Source organism: Notolabrus celidotus, chromosome 12 (genome assembly GCF_009762535.1).
Source record: "Notolabrus celidotus isolate fNotCel1 chromosome 12, fNotCel1.pri, whole genome shotgun sequence".
In the NCBI taxonomy this organism is placed as follows: Eukaryota; Metazoa; Chordata; class Actinopteri; order Labriformes; family Labridae; genus Notolabrus; species Notolabrus celidotus.
The window spans coordinates 26,459,788-26,483,362 of NC_048283.1; the positions used below are offsets into that span (position 1 = coordinate 26,459,788).

At 38.1% G+C, this 23,575-nt stretch overlaps 2 protein-coding genes across 7 annotated transcripts in view; both read right to left on the bottom strand.

Moving 5' to 3' along the window:
- The window catches only part of LOC117822768 (vacuolar protein sorting-associated protein 13B-like), a 288,297-nt gene extending 278,224 nt beyond the window's left edge, over positions 1-10,073 (bottom strand). The window contains 3 exon segments of the mRNA XM_034697674.1: positions 7,526-7,669; positions 8,362-8,520; positions 9,947-10,073. Coding sequence (XP_034553565.1) covers positions 7,526-7,669; positions 8,362-8,508 — 291 coding nt within the window. The 5' untranslated portion in view covers positions 8,509-8,520; positions 9,947-10,073.
- A 3,734-nt stretch (positions 10,074-13,807) lies between these two features.
- On the bottom strand, positions 13,808-20,568 carry osr2 (odd-skipped related transciption factor 2). Of its 6 annotated transcripts, none has more exons than XM_034698813.1 (5): positions 20,483-20,546; positions 19,988-20,059; positions 15,025-15,708; positions 14,644-14,743; positions 13,808-14,341 (listed from the first exon to the last, which is right to left on the bottom strand). In XM_034698813.1, exons 3-5 carry the CDS (start codon positions 15,669-15,671, stop codon positions 14,159-14,161), a joined length of 930 nt encoding a protein of 309 aa, XP_034554704.1. In that variant the 5' UTR covers positions 15,672-15,708; positions 19,988-20,059; positions 20,483-20,546; the 3' UTR covers positions 13,808-14,158. The 6 variants fall into 6 exon arrangements, with proteins under 6 accessions (XP_034554704.1, XP_034554703.1, XP_034554706.1 ...); XM_034698812.1 differs by having other exon boundaries at positions 20,496-20,532; XM_034698815.1 differs by lacking the exon at positions 19,988-20,059 and having other exon boundaries at positions 20,496-20,568.
- Between the last annotated feature and the right edge of the window lie 3,007 nt (positions 20,569-23,575).

The window sequence follows — 23,575 nt, forward strand, 5'->3', positions numbered from 1 at the left end:
TTAGAGAAACCATTTCAAACGCTGCTCACTGACTTCTTGGTGTTTGTGTACTTTTATTATTTATGCACCTGAACAGTCTACCTTTTGTGTCATTGGTAAAAAGGAAAAGACAGGGAATGAAAATGCTTACTAAGAAGAAAGAAAGAATGAGCGGAGAACAAAAATCAGAGACAAAAAAGAAGAAAAGTACAAGTGAGAATGTCGGGGGGCAAAAAACAAAAGAGTATGAGACACAGAAAAAGAATGGGAAAGAGGGAAAAATTGTTCCTGATTTAGATCTAAGAGGCCCAAGTCCTTCAGATGTCTCCATCAACTAACCACAAACCCAGGCTGAGCATGTGAGGCATGCTGCTTACGCTGGCAAAGCTATCCCCTAATGCTAATAACTGCAATGTGTTAGCAATAAAAAAAAAACACAAAGACCTTTTCCATGGACACACACACACACACACACACACACACACACACACACACACACACACACACACACACACACACACACACACACACACACACACACACACACACACACACACACACACACACACACACACACACACACACACACCTTAGACACAAAACTACAACCCACAAGGGGGTTTCCCTAACGCAGAGGTATTTTTAAATCCCACCAGTTAATTTCTGAAAGGTAACCAGTCCCTTATTTTATAACTCTTAATTTGTGGTTAGCATTTTTAAGCTAATCGCCTTGCATTAAAAAACAGGAATTCAAAAGCTTGGTAGGTCTTTAAAAACAGCTGAGTGTTTTAGGATCCCAGGTGACGGCAGCACATCATAAGTAGCCCCTAAAGCAATTACCCTCCATGTTGCACACGTCCCTCCAGCTAAGCTTCCTCTTCTCTACACCTTCCCAGTTCATCCACTGTTAGCCTCTGCAGCTTTTGCACACCTTGAGACTTCCTCTAACTGATGTACCTGCTCCACTACCAGCTTCCTTCTATCTTTACGACCTGCTTTGTCCCACATTGGCCCTGCTGCACTTTCCTTAAAATCTCTGCATGCATACGAGCTGCATTTGCCTCCTGTGCTGCGTCTCTGTCCTGACCCGTGCACACTTCAACTCCTTTGTTAGTCAGTTATTGGTAGTTGGAGTAACCAGTCATTGGTAGTTGGAGTATCCCTTCTTTCTAAGGGCTACCAACCAGTTTCTTAGGTCCTCTTGCACAGCATTGATTCCCTCTCTCTTCTTCTCTTCTTCGCGGTCTCCTCTCCTTGATTAATTTCTCTACTTCCTTCTGTTATTTGACCCTGCCTAGATGCATTGTCTTTTCCCACTTTCTATCATTAATCCAAATATTTCAGCAGGTACTGTCGACATGTAACAGCTAGCTTCAGAGATGGAAAACTTCCAACATTGCTCTGGAAAATAAACATGAAGGAGTCCGATCCAAGTCTCTTTCCATGGATCTCAGTCCCTTATTGTTTTATAAATAATAAGATTTTAAATTTTGTTAACATACCTTTTAAAAAGGAAGCCTAGAAATTTGAAGTACTAATCAATGAGAATCTTTAAACTTGCTTTTAAACATGTATAATATCTTTATACAAGATTGTGTTTGAAGTCCCTTTCTCTGCAGAGAAATTATGAGACGCAACTAGTGACAATGTTGCTCCTTTATGTGACTTTGTGAAGAGGGCTTATATAGTAGCTCATATATAACAAGGATATATCTCTGTTTACAAAAGAGGCACAACGTGTAATAAATGCTCACATGCTCCTGGTTCCAGTTCTTCTGTTTACACAGACACTATTTTTTCTCCATTCAGGTTTCTAATTTGCATAACTACCCATTCACTATATGCTATCCCTTTACATTACATCACATAAACATCATTTCAAAACAGTGATGTGTTATGTATTGCTACCTTCTGAAACACGACAAACACAAACCTCAAACAGCGTAGCTCAATATAAGAATCAAAGAAGAACAAAAGGTCTCTCTCCCTGTTATGAATTAGAAACATGGTGGAAAATATCTAGCTGTTCATTTTACTGTTGACCTGTTGTTTTGACCTAACTGAAGATGTAGCCAATTTTTTTATAAATAATTTTTTGTAATAATCATGATCTTATATTTGGTCTGATAAAATCCTATACAATACTTTTTGTTTGTTTGTTTGAAATAGAGAACATCTCTTACACAGTATTAGTATTGACTCAGTTGCAACTAATGAATCTGCATGGTGTAGCACTTGAATTCTGCAAGCTCCTGATGTTATAATGTTTTTCTACATCTGAGTTATGTACTCCAAAGTAGGATTTGTGGTTAGCGAGGTAACTTGACAGTTGTTTACTTCTCAGGGATACATTAGCTGAACACTGAACCTGCTCTAGTGCATGTTTAATATTTCTTTATTTATATCATATATATAAAATTCATTTTTTATTAATCTTTTTTTCCATGTTTCTTTCTTTCTTTCTTTTTCATCATTTATTATTATAATTTTTATTTATTTCTATTTATTGTTTACAGGATCCTGTGGTTATGAAAATAGATAGAATAGATTTTCAACTGTGATGGCCAGAGTCAGGGTGGTTTGGAGAAGAGGATCTGTCCAGTGGCTTTTAAAGACATGTAATAAATTCCTCCTTGTGTTGGAAACAGTCATGAAAAACATTAAGTATTATCTGTCCTTCCTAACAACTGTGTGCATAGATTACATTGAAAAATAAAAAGGACCGAAAAAGGTATGAATATTAGCAGTTTCAGTCTTTTCAAATTCATCTATGAAGTTAAATCACAACACAAACACAATACACATGGTGTAAACATATTTCCTAATTTATTTCTTATCGTGTTTGCTTAGATTCAAGAAAGTAAACGTTGTTCCTAAAACTGCAACATAATATCTTCCTGGGATTGCTGAATTAAGAGCCCAACTAAAGTGAACATTAGTCCTAAATGCCAGGTAATTGTCTGAAAGACTGCAATATCACCAGGAGCACTGTGCAAGTAATAAGCTTTATTGGGAGATTTCAGCAGTCCGGATGGCCTCTAAGCAGGGATTAAACACTGGAGCGGCAGCATCCTGTCCAGCAAAGTGATCACCAATTGACTCACTGGACGCAGGAAGCCACTGATCTTAAATTCATCCACTGACTGCTTTCCTGTGTATTAGGATTGTCTGAGGAGCTGATGTAACCTCATCCTGCCAGGAATCTTAAACGCCATCATTCCTGAGAACAACACTGTGGGTTATATCTTTGGCTGACTCATGGGCTGTGACGGCTGGGTGAAAGGCCCTCTGCGAGAACGATACACATGTGCATCGCTTTCTGCAGATGCTCTGAATCTGCTTAACTTGCTAAACAGACACCAGTGCAGAGGGTGACTCAATGTTGAGGACTTCAAACGGCAGAGAGTAAACATATGACCTTGTCTTTGACTCATAAAATATATAGCAAAAGCGTCTGAGTGTGTTATGATCCAATGTAACCACTGTCCAATCAGTTCTGATCTGTCGTGGCTGATCACGCCTCATATTCAACGTCTATAGCAGTTCACAAGATGTCAACAAGAAAATCACACCAGTTCAAAATCGATAAATAAAACATGATAAATGAAGTGCAAAAATGCAATTTTGTGGGGGTGCCGTTGGCCAAGCGGAAAAACGTGCACCCTATGTACAGAGGCCACAGCCCTCGCCGCAGAGGTTGTAGGTTTGATTCCAGCCTAGACCATTTGCTGCATGTCCTCCCCCTCTCTCTGCTCCCCACATTTCCTGTCCCTCTTCAGCTGTCCTGTCCATTAAAGGCGAAAATGCCCGAGAATATAACTTTAAATTTAAAAAAAAAAAGGCAATATTGCACATCAGTCTGTTGTAGTGATGCTATTAAGATTGCTGTGGTGTCAGAGGGGGAGGTAGTTTACTGCTACAACTAGCTACAAATAGAAGAATGAAAAAAAACAACTGTGCACTGAACTTGATCTCCAACAAAAGTTTTCATGTGAATCTGCATTACCGGGGAAAAATATAATGCACCAAATACAGAAAAAGCTGTTCTTTGATGTGAATGGTTTATAACAAATCTAGAAAAACGTAAGATTTCTGCAAACTCCTTTTGTTAGTTTTCCTTAAAGCTAACAAAATACCTCATTAGTTTATGCATAACATAATTACACTATGACAGATCTCAAAATCATCAATTAATCATGAGCAACTCTTGACAGTTTCACATTACTTTTAGTTTGAACAAGTTCAGAACGAACATCAGATCATACAATCCATTCCTTACAATCAACTTAAGAGCAGTCATACAGGGGTTTTAGTGTTGTAGAAGTATTTACTGTCACTAAGGGAGAAACGGAGAGAGGACAAACAAAACTTACTAAAGAAGTAAATCCATGAGGAAACACTGAAAACACAAGTAAGATGTACAATGATCCAACCCCAAACAAGGTCAACCCATGGCAATGTACATGCACAATTGAATTGTAAATCAAGCAAAGGTGGTTGTGGTTTGAGTTATTTGCAAATCAAAGCATGTTTAGGGTCTTATCGCAATGCAAGTGGCCTCAACATAAAGAAGTCATATTTCTGGGCTTGCTTTAAAGCATCATGTATCTTCAGGACACTACCAAGAACACATGAACCGTGTGCCTTTTGTTCTTCAGTTTGTTTTCTAAAATCAAAAACAAGTGTACAACATTTTTCCTTTTGCACTTCACGCCCTCATTACATCTTATTTAAGCAATGACACCGTCAGCACAAGCTGTAATCTCCAACTGCTGTTAAACACCCAAAACATCCACAGTTGCTGGAAACTATAATTGCGAGTTGTTTTGTTACAGCTGGGCCCTGATGAGCAATCTCAATATTTCTAGTATTACCCATTTCCTCTCAAGGAATAACACAAACATTCAGAAGATCCAGATAATTCTCATCAAATTACACAACCTCTTATGAACCTCAAAAGATGTGCGGATGTTCGAGAGGCCAGCACTCAGGCTTTAACAGTAATTGTGAAAACAAACCATATTAATTATATCAATTATCATTTCCACACTTTGGCTGCACACGGCCCACCACAAAGTTCCTGGCAGGAGAAATTCCAGAAATCTACAAAACAAAATTTTCCCTGTCTTGATTATTTTTTCAGCTTATTTTAAAATCCTGTGGGCTTCCTTCCAGAAGACTTCAATGCTTAAAGAAGAACTATTAAAGATGATGATTTGCATCCTCCTGTCTCGCCCCTTATTTAAATTCCACACACTGAAAGGACTGTTGAAAGTGTGTCTATATCTTCTTCAAACTTCATTTTCAGTTTTGAAATCTTTTTAATATCTGGAGAAATAGTTATTTAAAGACTAAAAGCACTACACCAGTGAGTATGTGTACTGGTATATGACCTTAAGCTGTGTATGAAGCATAAAAAACAGAAATAAAAGTTGCACCAAAATAGAAACACGATCACATGAGCAGCAGCCACCTGTGTCATTTATGTACCATCAGTTCTGAGCAGCTCCAGCTCATGTGTTACAAATCTTTGAGCCGCAGTCTGTATAATTAGCTGTAATTGGCTCCCCTTGAAATGTGTTTCTTCTGGTGCACATGGCTTTGAAACTTCAACCTACCATAAAGGGCCCACAAGGAGCTGCACTTTCAATTTTGCAAACTGCATGGGTGGCAAATGTAAGGCTCAGTTCTTCTGCATCTAAAATTCTAAGACAAATGTTGTCCATGGGACTTTTCCTAGTGATAATGTAAAGACAAAAAGTCTCATCATTGTTGCTTTTCCTCTCACGTCTACTTACATTCAGTTTGTTCTTTTTTCTTCTTTGTGCTTATAATGAAAGCAAAATTGATCCATTGCCCTTTAGCAGGTTGAAGACTGCACAGGATATTCGATGAGGCCCGAATTGACAGAGATGTGGAAGAAACCCGCTTGTTTATGAACGTAGTGCAACAGAAAATACTTGCCGTAGACAGAGACAGCCGGAAAGTATATGGTATAAATAATAAGTAATAAGGTACCTGAACGTTGCTCGTCGTTGGTCAATGACGATGACGAGCTATCTATTTTTTAAAATAATAACCAGGTACATTTTATTATATTCTATTCTATGCTGAGTTTGAGTGAACTTATAAAGCTGACCAATTTTAAATGAAACTTACAGAGACTAAAAAAGCTTCTACACAAGCTTGTCTTATGCTGGATTATAATCAAAATAATAGTTCTAATAAAAAAAAAATAATAATAATAATAATAATAATAAGAGTAGTAGCAAGATATATTATATACAAATAAAAAACATAATTATAGTTATAATGCATATTATTATTAATATCATTTTTTATGATAAGATTATTGAAAGAAATCAATACTAATACAAATTATTATTATTATTATTTTGTATATGAAATCGTAATTGTATTCTTCTTATTAATAAGAATAAGAATAAGAATAAGAATAAGGATAATTAGGTAAAAATATAAATAATAGTTGGTATTATTCTATGTTTATTATTATTATTGTAACTATTATCCATTTAATTATTTGTATTATTATTTTATACTATTACTAATAATAATATGATAGTTATTATTTTTTCCATTATTTTCATCATTATTATTTCATTTTTATTATAACAATTTTCAAGAATACCCTTACAGGTTATATTTATATAGTTTGGACCAAGAAGGTATCAAACATGTAAATTGAAATCCCAATCCACAGACACAAATTGATAGTTTCTCTTAAATGAGGCAACGATTTGTTTTCTTTTTTTGGCATTGTTTGCTTTGCCCTTGTTTATATTGCTCAACAAAATAATTAACCAACAATAACAAAAGACACATCAACCAGTACTCTTCTATGTCTAAATAACAGGTTTAAACCCTGCCTATGAAGCGCCTCACTCCCCTCCAGCAAAATGGAAATGATACGGTTCAGTTCTGTTGTTAGCCAGTTGGCTGTTGTAAAATAGTCCATAACAAACTCTTCCAACTCACTTAACCAAGAGTCTTGCTGTGTTGTTTGCGTGGGGGGTAACTGGCTGTCATAGAGCCAGATCATTACAGATGGAAACTTTTGAATCAGGGTAAGTGGCCAGGGTTGAATTGGGCCAAATGAGCACAACCTTGCCTCTGCATCAAACAAAGTTGAAGTAAGGAGCGCCGCGAGCAGAAAGACGTAAAACTCCACAATGGAATTAATTATTTGTATGCTAATGATGCAAATACAAAACAGTATTACTTTAAATGTATCTCAAACATTTAAGGGACAAGCATATACTGAAAGTGAAATGTTACATCTCACAACAACTCTACAACAAAACGAAGATTACATCGGTCAAGCTCAAGATGTTTTAAAGACCTCCATTTGTTTTGTTATTTCAAAATGAAGCCAAAGGAAAAACAGAGAGAAAAGGGAAAGAGCGAGCTGACCTTTGGTATTGGGAGGAATTTAACCCCCCAAAACAATCAAGATCTGGAAAGCTCTGTTTCTGCTCTGTGGCAGAATCAAGGATAACACAAGTCTCAAATTAGTTAAGTGACAAACCTGGGCTGAATCCTTCAGTCTCAGAATGCACTCCATTGTGTTGATGGTGATGACGACAGGCTCCGAGCCCAGCTTGGTCCAGGGTACATGGATACGTAGCTCGTGGATATGGCCACTCATGAATGTAAAGGGCAACATCAGCTCCTGTTTAATGAGAGCATAAAAACAACGATTAGGAACAATGAAACAAGTGTTACATATACTATGCAGAAAATATTATGAGTGCTGACGGCAATGAATGCTGAAGCGCCATCTGTGAAATTTGTACAAGACAACAAGAGGTTAGTAAAAGACACTTCAGATTAAATATTAGTTGTTCTTTTAACATTATAAGTTAGATGTTCTCAGAGGCAGCTGAATCACTGTTCTGCATCTTGAGCTATTGTGAGGATAGGAAAAGCTTTTACTGAGCCACAGTATTTCTGCAAAAGAACCTGCTTCAATGTTTCTTAACACACTAAGATGTTGTTCAAACATTGCAGCCATAAACCTGTCAGACTCAAACTGCTACCCAGGTAATATTAGTCTTAGTTTGATTAATAAATGTATCATTTTAAAAATGCCTAGCCATTAAAAGTAGGATATTTGTGTTCATAGAAACAAAAACATGAGGAAATAATTTAATAAATTAAAAAATTATGTCTAAAATTTGTGAGACAACTTTAATATTTTGTGGTGAATATTATAAGTAAACATAAACTCAAAATTAAAGACAGTTGATAAAAAAGATACCAAATTGCGTAGCACTAATGAAGAGACTCCACACACACTATGTGCTGTTGAATGTGAAAATGCATTGTAAGTCTTGCTCTTTACCAAAGCACGGCATTAAATACCTGTTCGAGGACATCCAGTTTCAGGTCCAGCTTGCTGAGCACCACGTCCCCTCCCCAGAGGGACAGCTGCAGGTCGGATGGCTTCAGATTCTTGATATATTTGTTCACATAGCTCATCAGGAGCGGTGTGACGTAGGACTCCAACATCTTTGCCCCTGTCTGTATCAAAAAAATGTACAAAACATGGTGATGTTATGCTTCTTTCTGAACATACCATAAATTACTTGTTGGTTCTTACTCGCTTCAACAAAGTAAAGAGAGACTGTGTTTTGAACTATGTCGCATCCAACTTTGAAACTCTCTCCTACTGGATTTCTGATCTGGGAACACTAGGGACATCAAAAAGCAGCTCACGAGCCACTTGATTAGTCTTCCTCTTTTGCCATACTCTATATTAGGGGTGTCAAACAAACGGCCCGCGGGCCAAAACCAGTCCGTCAGAGGTTCCAATCCGACCCGCGGAACGACTTTGCAAAGTGAAAAATTACAGAGAAGACATTTACTGCAATTTTTTTTTAATAAAAGTAACTACTACTTCAAATTTGTCCTCTGGGGGTCGCATGACATCATAGTGCTGACGGAGCGCACCTGAGCGGCGCTCCGGGACTTTTTTTCTCAAAGTGAGAAAATAGATGACTTGCAGTTTACGTAATCCGGTTCAGATTCATAAAGACTTTTTAGAGCACTATAAGATGATCTAATTAGCACTAAAGTTTAGGTATATGTAAACTTGTCACAGTAGGAACGATGGATCCACAATCTTCGAAAGGAGACACATTTTTTTTTGTAGAAAGATAGTTCATTAAATGTGAACATTTTCAGAATGTACTTGTACTTTTTTCCACTAAAACAAAGGGAAAATGTAGAGTTGTCGTTATTTATAGGTTATTATGTTATGATTTTACTGGTCCGGCCCACTCCAGATCAACTTGGGTTGTATGTGTCCCCCGAACTGAAATGGGTTTGACGCCCCTGCTTTATATGTTAAATCATTCGTCCACTTTATCTGCGTTTCAAGTATGTTGGAAATTATTTGAAGAGGTCTTAATAGCCTCTACATAATAGAGTTTCCTTGCTCAGTTATTTAAAGGGCATTTAACTCCCACACACATCGTCAGTCTGCAACCAAGTGTATTCTTCTAACTTACACTGAAATTAGGCAAAACAACACACCTGTTTGCATTGATAACATGATCAAGCTTACTAAAGTTTGTACAAATAGAGTGTCTCACTTTTAACTCCCTAAAGTGCCTGAATTAGCCTCCTACATAAGTGACATCACTGGTTAGGCAGACCACTAAGCTATGCTAACAGCAGTTAATGACCCCGTATCCACATATAGCATGAAACTACATTATATAAGTGTCTGCTTTAAAGCAGTATCATGTTATATGGTAATACATTTGATTTTCTTCAGAATATTGAGCCAGAGAAGCTAGCTAAGGCTCTTCTGTCATTCTATACACACAGCAGCTAGCAAAGAAGCTGAGCTAAGCTAAGCTAAGCTGAGAAGAAGTCCCCCTAACTTCGGTTTCACGGGCTCAAACGTTAAACCTCCGGTAACAATACATGAACCTGTGCTTACTTGACACCCGGTTAAAGTCGGTAAATGTTTGTTGTAGTCGACGTTTAATAAAACGTATTCGACCCGTCAGGTGACGTTAGCCATGTCTCTCCACAGCTGCAGCACACACGTCATCGATAAACACCAACGCGGCTTCCGTACGCGTTATGTTGCCTTTATGTCCTGTAGGAATTTTGTAAATCGGGTTCAAGTGCGGATGAATACAAGGTATGACAGTGGAAATGTCACGCTTTACATGACGAGATTAATTAATATGTTGCTGCAGTCACCAGGAGGGCTATGTATAGGAACACAATATAGCATGTGTCTCATTCACAGTCTCTTTCTTTGATTTGTTTTGGTCTGCATCAACAACCAACACTTCCCTCCACAACATAGGAGCCATGTCAAAATCACAAATGAAAACAAAAACAAAACTATCACTGAGGGATACATCAACCAAGAACATATACACACAAACATATATCGATATGTACATGCATACGTACACATACACATGCATACATACACAAGCACATTCATGCATACACATAAACATGCATACACATCCACATATATTTTAGCCAATCACATGCTGACCAAAAAAGGTGTAGGCTGAAGCCAAGGCTTATCCTGCCTAGTCTTTTATAACTTTCTTCTCCTGCTAATGCCTCAAAGGGTCATAGATTGCGCCTAAAATGAGAGAATAGCAGCAGGAAGCTTTTTATTATATATGATTAAAATTAATATTATTGATCAAAGTGGGCCTACCCCAGCAAGGACGTCACCTGAGGTTAAAACGGATCAGAGAAACATAAATAAACTTCTATTTTTCGTTCCAACCCACAGCTTTAACAACAGCCTTACATGGCCAGAGAGGCTTACCTTTGCTGAGGGAGCAGAGAACTCACTGAACAGACAGATAGCTCCTGTTGTGTCAGTTAGGTCACACTTCATTTTTCAAATGATTGGAATATTTTAAAGTTACAAGTTTCCTTTAATTTCCTGATAAAATGTCATTTAAATGCAGAGATTTCCTTCAAAAATAGAGATAAAGGCCAAAAAATCTGATATGTATTGGCGAAGGAGGCTTAATTATTTGTTGTTTTCTCTCCGTTTTATTGGATGATCAATTAATCAATTGATCGATCCGTTTTGCTTTTATAGCGCAAATCATAACAAAAGTTTTTAGGACGCCTTTCATACCTTTTTGTTAAATTATTCACAGTAGTTTTATTATTTTTGTATTAGATGTGGAGAATAACATAGTCTATAATCACACATTTTGAACGAGTTTCCATCATAGTGCCAATAAATGCAGGTGAAGGCTCACTGAAATGTAAAGACTGTCAGTTATTAACTAAATCTAAATGTGTAGGCTAGATTAAAATAGAGAAGTTAATGTATCCGTAAAAAGTAACGACCTTGAAATCATAAAAACCTCCATATCAGGACAGGACTAACAGTTTTAATATCTGAGGGGGAAACAGGTTACAGTCTTATTTTCTAAATAATCATTGACACAAGCGGGACCATGGCCTGTGAATGATCTCCCTCCCTGAATGAGACCTCTTACACCGCTTATTAGAGTAAAAAAACATCAAAGTGATTGCGCACTGAAGAGTTTGCTCCACCATGATCTGTCCCCAAACTGGCGTTCATATTGTGGCACTCGGACCGAGGGCCCTGGAGTCCGCACAGCCTCACTCCTGTCCGCTGAATAGTCTCCTGAGGACTGAATCCACGCAGCAGGGCAGAGGGGAAGGTTACACTATGACTGTTTGATACCTGTGCACGCGCGCGCCAATGTAAAAATGAAGCTGAGGTCATTTATTTCGAGATGTGCCAAAGAGGAATAAAACAGTTCAATCATGTTCTTCTTGTGTTGCACCTGCTCATTACACTGCGAGTGGATCAGTAGAGTTCATGCACACGTTTAACGTCTTCAAATTTTAATTGTTATCAATTATACTTTGATGCTCATCAACAGGATCTGTGAGGGATTTCCCTCCATGACAGTGTTTCCATTTAGGACATGCTAACCCAAAAAAAATCCTGCCCACGGTTACCGGAAGATTTCAACAAATCATTAAATGTTAGACCTCTGAATTTGCTTTAAATGTTGTTCAGAGAGAGCGGATTTCAAACCTTTAAAATAAAAACATTTCGTTTTTAACGCTTCCTCTATACATGAGTCAACTTGCTGCACTAAGTAGCCAAGCCTAAATATTATTGATTTTCCTTAATCTCTACTATGGGCACATTTGAACTTCAGGATTGTTCTTTGTGTTTAACTAAATGAAATAAGTTGGGGTGATCGTATTTATTTAGTGAAAACTTAATTATTTTTTTTTACTAAAGAAGCTTTTCAGACAAAGATAAAATGAAATAATCCGGAGGTTCAATAGATACGATCAAAAAGATAAGTATCTCATAATCATCAAAACAAATAAAATAATAAAGACAATAATAAAAAATAACGATAATAATAATAAGAAGTATTGTATGCAATAATAATAATAATAATAATAATAATACCAATAATAATAATAATAACAATAATAATAATAATTGTAGGCCTATAGCTGTTATGATCATTATTATTGTTAACATTATTATTCAATAGTCTAAGCTATATCATTAATCTTTCAATATTGCATGATTGCAGATTTTCCTTTGAAGTAATCTAATTTGTTCTTTTGTTTTCCTATTAATAAAAACTCAATTGTTTTTTCCCATTTAAGGTAAGTGTAGCGCGTCGATGCCTTTGAATTAAGGAAACGATGAAAAAGCTTGCACTAGCCTTTAATAAGTTGCGCCTCAGTTTATGTCCTGACGGCGAAAATTAATACCCTTTAAATCCTGTATTTTTTAAAGCTACATCTTAAACTTATGTATAATCCCATCAAATGTAACTTCATTTTTTGTTATCAAATTAATCGCATTGTTTCTTGAATGTCCATTTTAATCAGCAGCCAATAAGACATGATGAAACATTTAAACAACAGGCCTGAAGGCCAAGTAACGCTGCAAGCCAGAGTGATAAGTGAGGAGTCAGGGGAAGTGAAACTCACGTCTTCTTTACAGACTTATTAAAAAAAGAGAAGAAGACCACAGGTCAGTTCATCCTGTCACAGGTCAATGCGCTGCTGGTTAATGTTCAAGCGATGAACCAGTGGCTGATCAAAGGTTTGCTGGGTCAAATCCAAATCTTTAGAATTAAGTATGTCGGCCTATTAAACTATTACCCACTATTATTCCGTTAGCCTGCTTCTTATAATAAAAAGTGATACCAGGCATGTTGTGTTCTAAACGTTCAGTAGGCCCACATCATGCACCTGCTACAAACTAAAGGCTATGGGTCTGAGATCTACCTGTTGCTGTCTGTACGCTCTTGATTGCGCAGGTTGATATCAGAGGTGATGTGGATAAAGACGTTTGTGTCTTGCAGCTATATTTAGTCTCTCTGGGCACCAGGTGGACTGAAGATTATAAAGAGTTCAGTAATTCTGAAGCATAACAAATTTTACAGGTGAAATGTGAACAATTACGCATAAACATATGTGTATATAAATTAATTAATTAATTCTATAATAAATACCTTTTATTGTTTTCCTACATAAGCCTTATAGAAATAGTACTCGAAATGACACTGATGGTTCTGCATTTTGATCCGCAATGTAGGAAAGGACATTTTATTTCCCCACAGCTGCTGCTTTATATTTATTGTTTTAACATTCAGAAGCATTTATCATTAGAAGTCCAACAAGACACATTTACTGGGTAAACACATAAATTAACTCTCTATTCGATGGCTTAAAAAGGAAGTTAGAATTATTGTGTCTTTTAAAGTACTGAAGTCCAAAAAAAGGAAAGAGCATGTGAACATGTAACGGAAATATTTATTTTTAAAATACAATTTAACATACTTTAAATTTGTCACTGTTCTTTGACAACTTTTATTATTTCATGTCAGGAAAGAACATTCAAATAAAACAAACAAACACAGTATGTACATGGTCTTGATATTTACAGGTGGTGTGAAAGCTGGACGTGGCTATCCCCGCTGCTGTCCCTCTTGATGTCCAAACAAATCCCACTGTAGAATGTGCCGCAGTAAACGTGTCCTGGTTTGTGTCCTGCATTGTCTTTTCGAACAAAAAAAATAAACAGAAAACTCGCTGACTTGTCGTCCTGCGTTTTGACCATTGTCTATTTGTTAGTCTGTCCAGCCTAGAAGTCCTGGTGTGGGCTGTGCGTCAAACTGTGCCGTCGCAAGTCACAGTTGCGCCGAAACACCTTTCCGCAGCGGCCACAGCTGTAGGGCTTGATGTCTGTATGGGTGAGAAGGTGAGTTTTCAGGTTACTTCTTTGATTAAAGGTTCTTCCGCATGTGGGGCATTTGTGGGGAGACTCCTGTTTAGATTTAAAGCAAGCAAAGAATTATTCCCTTTAATTGTATCGAAGGTCTATCACTTGTATCAAATGACCAATGAAGTCCTATATTAGATTAGAGATATGTCAGATTCATTTCCACAATGATTTTTATTTTATTACAATATCTCGCTCACATAAACTAATAAACTAATCGATGAAGTGGCCAAACCCGCAACCGTTTTATGAGACGTATATTAATATCCTCATACATACAGGAGACAGTGTATGACAGGTGTATTATAATCACAGAATATTACTGGTTTGTCATGCTGACTGCTTACCTGCATATGTAAGGTTTTGTGCACGGCTAGAGTTCGAGACTGACAAAATCCTTTCCCACATTCTTGACATTTGAATGGTTTTTCCTTGGAATGGATGTATCTGTGAAACAGAAATCACACTTCATAAAAAAATTGCTCATGCGTGTTATTTTTTTTATGGCTGTAACAAATCAAACAGTAATCAATAATCTGTATAAGTTTTGAGTGTCCACGTTTATTTGTAAATTAGCTGCTTCATTGAGAAACATCTGCAAAATAAGTTATAGCAAGCCCCCAAAAGTTGAGTAGGATAAATGCAAAGCCTGAATGAACATACCCTCTTAAGTTAGCCCCCCAACCCGGTGTTAAACTGTCTTAATTCGTGTTAAAAATCAGGTTTACCTGTGGTCTCTGAGATGGTCCTGTCTTCTGAAAGCCTTGTGACAAATATCACAAGTATAGGGCCTCTCGTCTGTGTGGGTCCTCTCGTGGATCAGGAGGTTATAAGACTTGGTGAAATGCCTGCCGCAGAACTTGCAAATAAATTCCTTTTTAGTCTTGGACGGGAGCCTGCCACGGGTGGGTTTTCTGTCCGGGGACAACTTGCTTAGCTCGGAGATGGTTCCTCCTAGTCCTGATGCCAACTTTGACAGGTCCGTAGCTTTCGGTGGGTCCTCCTGGGTGGCAGCGAGAGCCAGATTGGCGAAGTCAAACCTCGGCCTGTCCTTGTGGAAGGAGGGGACGCCGTGCGCAACTTGTTTCTGATGAAAGAGCTGTGCTGCTGCTGAGAAGGGTAACGCTGGGAAGGGAATCCTGGGGTCTACCAGCCCCTGGGCGGCTGCCATCTCTGTGATTGTAGACCTTAGTCCTTGGATGTGTGGGTAACCAAGAGTCCAGTGATTCATGTGCATGGTTTGCACAGCGCTGAGGCCGTACAGTCCCTGCAGCTGGTCAGCGGGAAAAGTGTTAACGGCCTGCAGGAAGGAGTAGTTTGTAAGCTGGAGGGCCGGGTGCAGTGGGATCGGAGCGTGCAGAGCTTTGCTACCCATCTCGGCTCAGACCTCCGCGGTGTACACGGTGACAACCCTGAAGGAGGAAAAAAAAAGACATGAATGCTGTGTTTAAATGCCACTTAACCAGTTATTACGCGGTCACACAGGCGGAGAAAGTCTAACTTGTTGTTAGAAATCATGATAACTTAAAAAACACACACATCTGTTTTACTCTCTCATATCAGTAAATGTATTGTGGTATAAATTAATCACTTTAATTATAACAAATTGGACATGCGACGGCGATGACCGAACAAATATTCCTGAGTTACAGAAACTGGTGAGGGACAGCCTGGTGTCATCACAAGAAAGAGGATATAAACACGTTTTGTCTTAGTTATCAAAGCAATCTGTGCCAGCTGTAAACTGAGAGGCTTTCAAAGCAAATTTACAACTAAATCTAAAATATTCCTCAAAACTGTAATTAAAATAAGCACAAATAAAACGACTCTAATGCCACCGATTAACTCTGTAAATTACAAAGACACCTCACCCTTAGTCGCCTAAAGCACTGAAATGATTTCAGATAATTAGTTGTTTTTTTGGTTTGTTGGAATTCAAAATACTGGACTGACGCTTTGTTTGCAGAAGTTAAAATTTTGCAAGTAGCCTACATTTAAAATGTGTAAATAGAACATTGGTTAGAGCATTGCTGTCTGAAGTTTATTAGAAGTTTAATGATTTTTACCATGAAACTTGTTTTTTTATTTAATGGCTGCGCAGAGTAGACAGTAAATTTAATAGGTCGACTATGAAGTTTTAAGGTCCATTTGATTTCTGTGTTTCCTCTGGACAGGAGACCGTAGAGGCAAAAAAAAAAAACCTGGCTTTTCAAAAACTTTACACGAAAAGATGTTCCAGCTAAAAAAAAAAAAGCCATATATGGAGAGCTGACAGTGCATGAATTTAGATTGACAGGCTCAATGTTTGTGCGGATGGCAAGTTGTGCTTTCCCACACTGAAGAACCACAAATTTAGCTCAGGACTTCAGATGGTGAAAAGTAGACTGGAAGCAGGCCAGCTGCAAGCTGACCCTCAGGTTTGTTGGAAAATTAAATAAGAAAAAATAAGTTTTCTTATTGATAATTTAACGTTAAACTCGGAGCAGCTCGGATTAGATTAGACCAAATCACAGTTTGACATATGCCAGCCCTGTGAGCCTGAGACTTCCCTGAGTTTGGGCAGTTTGTACAGTTAGAGAGAGCTCCGGGAGAAAGTGCTGCGGACATGGTAGTCGGTGGGATGAATTGCTTCGGTCAGACTGTTACATTTGTTTCGTAGAGATTTACGCTCGCTTTACTTCGCTTTCACTTTGACGGACTGACTAGGATATATTAAACTCTGCACAGGTGCAGCACAAATATCAGTGCATTGCTTTCAGTTGTCCATGTAAATCTTTATTCAACCTGTTCTTCTCTCAATAACCTTTGGACTTCATTTACACGTTGACAGCAGCCTAAGTAGTGCCTTGTCGTGTTTGAATCCCTGTCAGTCTCTTTTTTGGCAGGTATTCAGTCAGCAGTGACATGCACCACAGAAGCGAAGGCCACTGCATGTTTCAGGGTTATTAAGCGGTGTGGGCCCAAAGAAGAGATATCAGAAGTGGGTGAACTATGACCCCAAGCTTGCGATCACCATAAAGCAATGATCGCCCCTTTATTCGTGAAAGTTTACCACTTTACCAACACTGATCAATTTAAGAGTGAAAGACGCATTTTTCCTCAAATACTAAAGTTTTACAAGTTTACAAGTGAGCTGATAGATGCTGGTTTCCCTCCTGCATAAGACTAACTTAAACCCTGCCAAACAGAATCTTACCCCAATAAAAAGCTCCCCAATGTCCTGGAGAATGTCAGTAATCCACAGTAACTCTGGAGGCGACAAGCTCAAATAAAGGTCTTTCAAGTTCCAAGTCCAGTAAACTTTCATGTGGCCATGTAGTCAACTCTGAGGCTCTCGAAGCTTTGCAGAGAAGTGACAAGTTGGGAGAAGTTGTGGAAGGAGGCGAAGAAGTTCGGAGGAGAGACAGCAGCAATGTGGGAGTCCCGTCTGTTGCTGGGGCTGGAAGTGTGCGTAATGCGCACCGGTGCTGCACTTTTCAGGGCTCCAGGGCTCAGAGGCTCTCAGCCCGCCCTCCGACACGCCTCCACCCCCTCTTGTATCATTAACTTCAATGCTCCTCTTCTGTTTATTTGTGTTTGGATAGCAACTAGGGCTACAGACCATCGTAGAAGAGCGTCTTCAGCTCAACCCGCTCTCCTCTGACACCTCTCATATACGATAAAGCCAGGGCTGATATTCTTCTGGAGTCATGATTGGAAGCGCAGGAGGAAACCCTGGTCGTTTTTCCCCTCGTTTTACACCACGCTTTTGAAAACGTGCTTTTGGATACTTGAGCAGCTTACAAGATTTTTTTTTGAAACCATAGACCCCGTTTGCGAAAATGGGAGGCACATGCAAGAGTCACCACATTCAATCTCTAATTTCTGTGCGGAAAGAGTAAAAAAAATTCTGAGGTTTGTGAGTGAAAAAAAAAACATCTTGTGATCAGCGGCACGGCGAACAAATCCAAACTTAACAGCTGACACAACTTCTATTCTTCAAGCAATGGGCGTCACTTGTTTCCTTGGGTACAGAATTTATGTACATGTACACACTTTCATTTATGCACTTTTTAACAGCAGCAGGAAATACATATTTCATTTCAGATTTCAAGGATAATATAATGCATTTTTTCATTTTAATGTTATTGTATTTTTGTATAAATAACCCGTATGACCTGACAGAACAAACAGTTAGCCTACTTTGCTGTAATAGATAAAAGAGTGCAATAAAACAGCCCAATTTGAACTGTCAATTACATGAGGAACTATGCTGTTTAGATCCGCCTAGATCAATAACGTACACTTTAACAAGCTGATTCAGTGTTCAGTGTTCAGCCTCACTCTAATCTGTTTGAAGAGTTCATAAAGAATGACAGAGTAAGTGAGATTTATTACACTGATCTCTTTTTAGAATGCAGATGTAAAAAAATATACACTTTACAGAATGAATCAAAAGTTTCCGTACGGCTCTTTGTCTTGCGCAGTGTTTACGCACAACATACTGCACTGCAACAGGTTGTTACAAAGAGAAGATATTTTGTTTGGTGAACCTCCCGTCAAAGTGCAAGTCGTAGAAACAAAATCAGATTATTTATTAAATAAAAAAGAGAATTGGCTTTTAAATTAAGGGAGAACTTCCTTGATTTGGTGAAATGCCCTGATAAAACGTATCCGTGAAGTTATCAATATATATTGTTGTCTAAATGTCTTGTAATTTGACTATTCATTAGTTTTAACACACAAGTATATTTTTTATATTGTCCAGTACAGCAGGGCTGACAGGTCTTTTATTTACTGTAGTTCTTGTCTTTGGCTTCCTATAGTTTGCGTTAAGGCTGCAGGTCTGCAGCGCCGTCTATTGGGGCTTTAACAAAACAACAATCTGTTTCCTCTTCTCTTGAAATGACAGAACTCTGTCTAAGAGCAGCTTTGTTTTTAAATTAGGTACATCACTATATGACTAGTTCTCTTGAAACAATTTATATATTGAATTTTACTCATCTGAAAAAGCTAAACAGACAAATAACAACTTCAAATAAACCTCATAAAAATCAGTTCTTGTGCTTCTGACTTTAAACCTTTAGATGAGTATGAGGCCTAACCAAAAATGCAAAAGGCAATCTAGATCCAAATCCATCATGAGGCAGACGAACACCAGAGTAAATTACTAAGAAGATATGACTCCCCCCCCCCCCCCCCCCCCCCCTCACACTGCCTGATTTCGTGTTTATCTTCTGCAGCATCATCCAGTGACAAAAAACGAACAGTTTCTGAACGATCAGATTTTCTGTTGCGGAGGTGATGCCATCGTGTCAACATAATTTATTGTAAAAATCCACAGAAGGCAGATTCGTTTACTTTTGTTTGGTGGAAAAGGGCCTCTGAATCAGCAAGTGTGATTTTAAATATCTGTGTATCTGGTCTATTACATTAGTTTTATACATGCAGCTGAAATCCCTATAAATTTCACTTAGTGAGAAACATTTTAAGCGAGGCAAACAGACTGATTTGTAGAGCTTACAGCTGCTGCAGAACATGCAAATTCTGTAACACGAAGGGTAATGCTTTGGTAAAAGTTGAAAAATATCCTAGGCTAATTATATATTTTTTCTCAGCTCCATGCTGGTAGATTTGACTGTTAATCTTATCTAACAGAGAATAATAAAAGTAGTGCTGTTCCCTGCAGCCGCCACCTCTCTTTGTGATTACCTTCCTTCCACGGTTTATCTGTGCTGCAGCGCGACGCTGCTGCCAAGCCTGCACATAATGGCCGACACTCCCCTTCCAATGTCATCAAGAGATAGAGGAGAAGACCGGAAGAAATGCAAACAGAAGAATGATCAAGTTCCCATTAGAAAATGTGATATGTTAAAAGAATGCATGTTTGTAGAACACTCCTTGACATTGATTTTGATATGAAAAAGGTTTTTGATGTGAATTAAAAATGTTTAAAAGTGTAAACAGTTAGCTGTTGGTCCCATTTAGGCCTTCAACTTCAATAACGTGACAAAATCACAGCAGTGATAAATTGTTCACGAGGTCTATTCTGAGGATCAGATATTTATTTTTGTTTAAAATGACTAAACCCTCAGTTTACATGTAAATTTAGATACACGTGTCTATATATTTAAAACTGACTGAGATAATTTCAGCTGAAACATGCACACTATGAACAGAGTAAATCAAGTAACACCTCGCTATTACCTTCAACACTCACATATAGAGTCCTCGATGAAGAACCAAGAGCTGCTGGCCTGTTCTGGAACCAGACTAGGTCTGCTTGTCTGTCTGTGTCGCTGTCTGTGTGCATGATGTCAGACAGGATGTCAGGTCCATACAGTAAGAACAGGGGGAGGTAAACCTGTCACTCTTACCTACCTGCTGTGGTTTCTAAGCCCCCACATCCCCACCTACACTTTCTTCTTCCTGTCCCAGCAGCAGCTCTCAGGATGGGTGTTTTTCACTCAAAAGACCCTCATACAGTCACATTTTCCCCACATCACACTCTTTTACTAGAAAATGTGCACTTCTAGAAAAGGGGGTTAAGCCTCGCACGCCCTATACAGTGAAACACAGCTACACACATTATATAAAATTATAGTGTCTTGATTTTTAGTGTTTCATTTGAAAGATGTGGAAACGAAACATTGCAAGGACTTTTTTAAGCATGCAGGATTTAAATATTTTATTTGATCTAGAATTAATTTGAGAAAGCAGTTTCTATCATGAATAATAAATAATGACAAATAAATAAATTATGATGAATTGGTTCATTTTTTTTTTAAATAGGAAAGTGTCATATAACTCCTCATGCAGCATTGTTGTTAATACTAATACAAACTTCAACAGGTTATCTTTCAACAGTATTCAGCTCCTTTCATGCCATTGAAAAACACATACAAACTGTTTATGAATTAAAGTAATTAAAGTAACTGTGTCCCAGTCATATGTGTGCTTTTATGATTATGTGCTGTGAAAACATGATCAGATTTCTACCACATGAAATAAGAAAATTTAAAATCTGTTGTAAAGTTAATTTTAATAATTTATCTGAAGACTTTTTATAGCCAGCAAAGTTATAATGATGTCAGTGCTGGAGGTTGCATCTAGCCAAGGAATACTGATGATTAACTCATTTTAAAAATCATAATAATCAAAAGAAAATATCCTTAAAGTGACACATACTTTACCATTTCAGATAAATGGATACATGTTTAATGAATAAAAAACTCTGACACGCTGCACTTAGAAACTAGACTAAGATGACCTTTAGAACAACATCAGGTTCTTCGACATGGTATTACATACTATTGTTCAGCATGCTCAGTCCTTTCACTTTACTGTACAAGATTGCCCCCTATTGGTTAACCCTGGAATTACTATTGAAGTATAATTCCATGTTGCAGCAACATAAGCTGAATTATTATCAGTTTTAAAAGGAGGAAGATGAATATTCATGATGGGATATTAAGATGTATATAGGAGATGTCACTTTTATGAAATACAGAAAATCCTTATTGTTTTTGAGCTCTAATGAAGTAAAAAATATCTTTTCTGGATAAGTATAATATCTTACATTCATTCAAGACTTTATACATGAGGAGAAACTCCCACAGCATTTGTTTGAGTAGGAATGTGGGACTTGCAGAGTTTTGGGTATATACAATGTATTTCTATGATCTCCAGCACAACCTCTCCACCATCTGGTGTCCATTGCCACTATCTTCACTGGTCTCCTGCCATCTGTTTAACAGCGCACGGCACCTCTGCGTGACCAAATGCTTTTGCTCTCCGCAACGTCATCCACTTTGCCAGAGAGGCATAGAGAGGAAAACCGCCGTGATATCGTGCTCCTTCAACCAATAAAACCCACCAGTTAATACTGCTCAAGCTCAGCACCAAATCCCATTTGTCAGCAAATAGCTTTCCCTGTCTGTGCTGGCCAGGCGCTTCTGTACAGCTCCCTGTCATTAACATGACATCTTTAGTTACTTGTTGTCTGCATGATTCTATGCAGAGTGAAGACACACTGAAGACAAGGACCGGAGAGGTGGGTCTGTATTAGATCAGAAATGTGTCTGATAAGATCTGTGTTGAATCATCAGCTGGTTTAATTGATAGCTAAGTAGTCTCAAATAAACATTAGAAAATCCACATTAACTAGAGGGTCAATCAGACCCTTCATCAGCACTTTTCCTTAAGTTGCTTTGTTAATAAACACAAAAGGTTGGCTATCTGGAATTTTAAGACAAGGGATTGTAAAAAGGAGGCCTCACTCCATAAAAAAAAAGCTGTTTAAAATGTTCTGCTGTGCCTGTTCGGTAAAGATATCGTGGAAAGTGAAAAACAAAGATAAAGATGAGGATTAGAGCAAGCCAAATCCCTTCTCAAGCCACAAACTGTGCATGTATGTATGTGTATATATGCTTCTGTAGAGTTGGAGGAACTTCATACAAAAAGCTTAGGTCAGAGAGTATTGTCCTGCAAGCTTTTATCAAACTGTCTCAAACATGCTCTCTTTGCTATGAGCATCCTGCATTTTTATATTATTACATGTGCTTGTCATGAAAATGGTATTTTCCTAAAGTATGTTCTGAAGCTATTCATGGCTGAGCTGCAATAGGCATGACCTTTTTTGCAGTCGGGCAGGGATTCTCTGGATTCAGCTGCTCTGCTGATGTGAGGGCTGTGTTCTTTTCGAAAAGATGCCCTATACCCAGTTACCCTCCACACACTGCACCATGGCTGTTTTGCCTGTTGTCTCACTTAGCTCTGATTTAAATCCTTTTCAAATAATAACCATAATGCTGTGTTTTTCCTTCTGCAAGCAAAGGCCCTGGCTTAACTTTTTCACATACATTGGTAAGAGTTTTCTTTTGGTAGTAGTTTAATCTTTATGAGGCTAAAATAAATACTTTTACATATTTTTGAAACACATTTAAACTTGACAAGAGTGTGAAGAAACATGTCTCAAGCAGAAATCTAGTCTGGTTAAATGCATGATGAGATGATAAGTGACATGTCAGGCAGGCAGGCAGGCAGGGTACTGAGGAGAATTTGGATTGTAATAACAACGTATGATATTACACATCACAATAAAGTGAGATGTCCGACAGCATCCCAGGTGTGTGCCAGCATGTCGGCCCCCTCATCCTGGTTCACTATCCTCTGGGCCTGCTTCCTGATCTCTATAGCTTCCTTTATCCAACGCTGGTATCTGCTGCTCTCTGAGTGGATGACCTCGGCCTTTTCCTGATCCATGATGTGATTTTCTCTCTTGCAGCCATTTTTATGTTT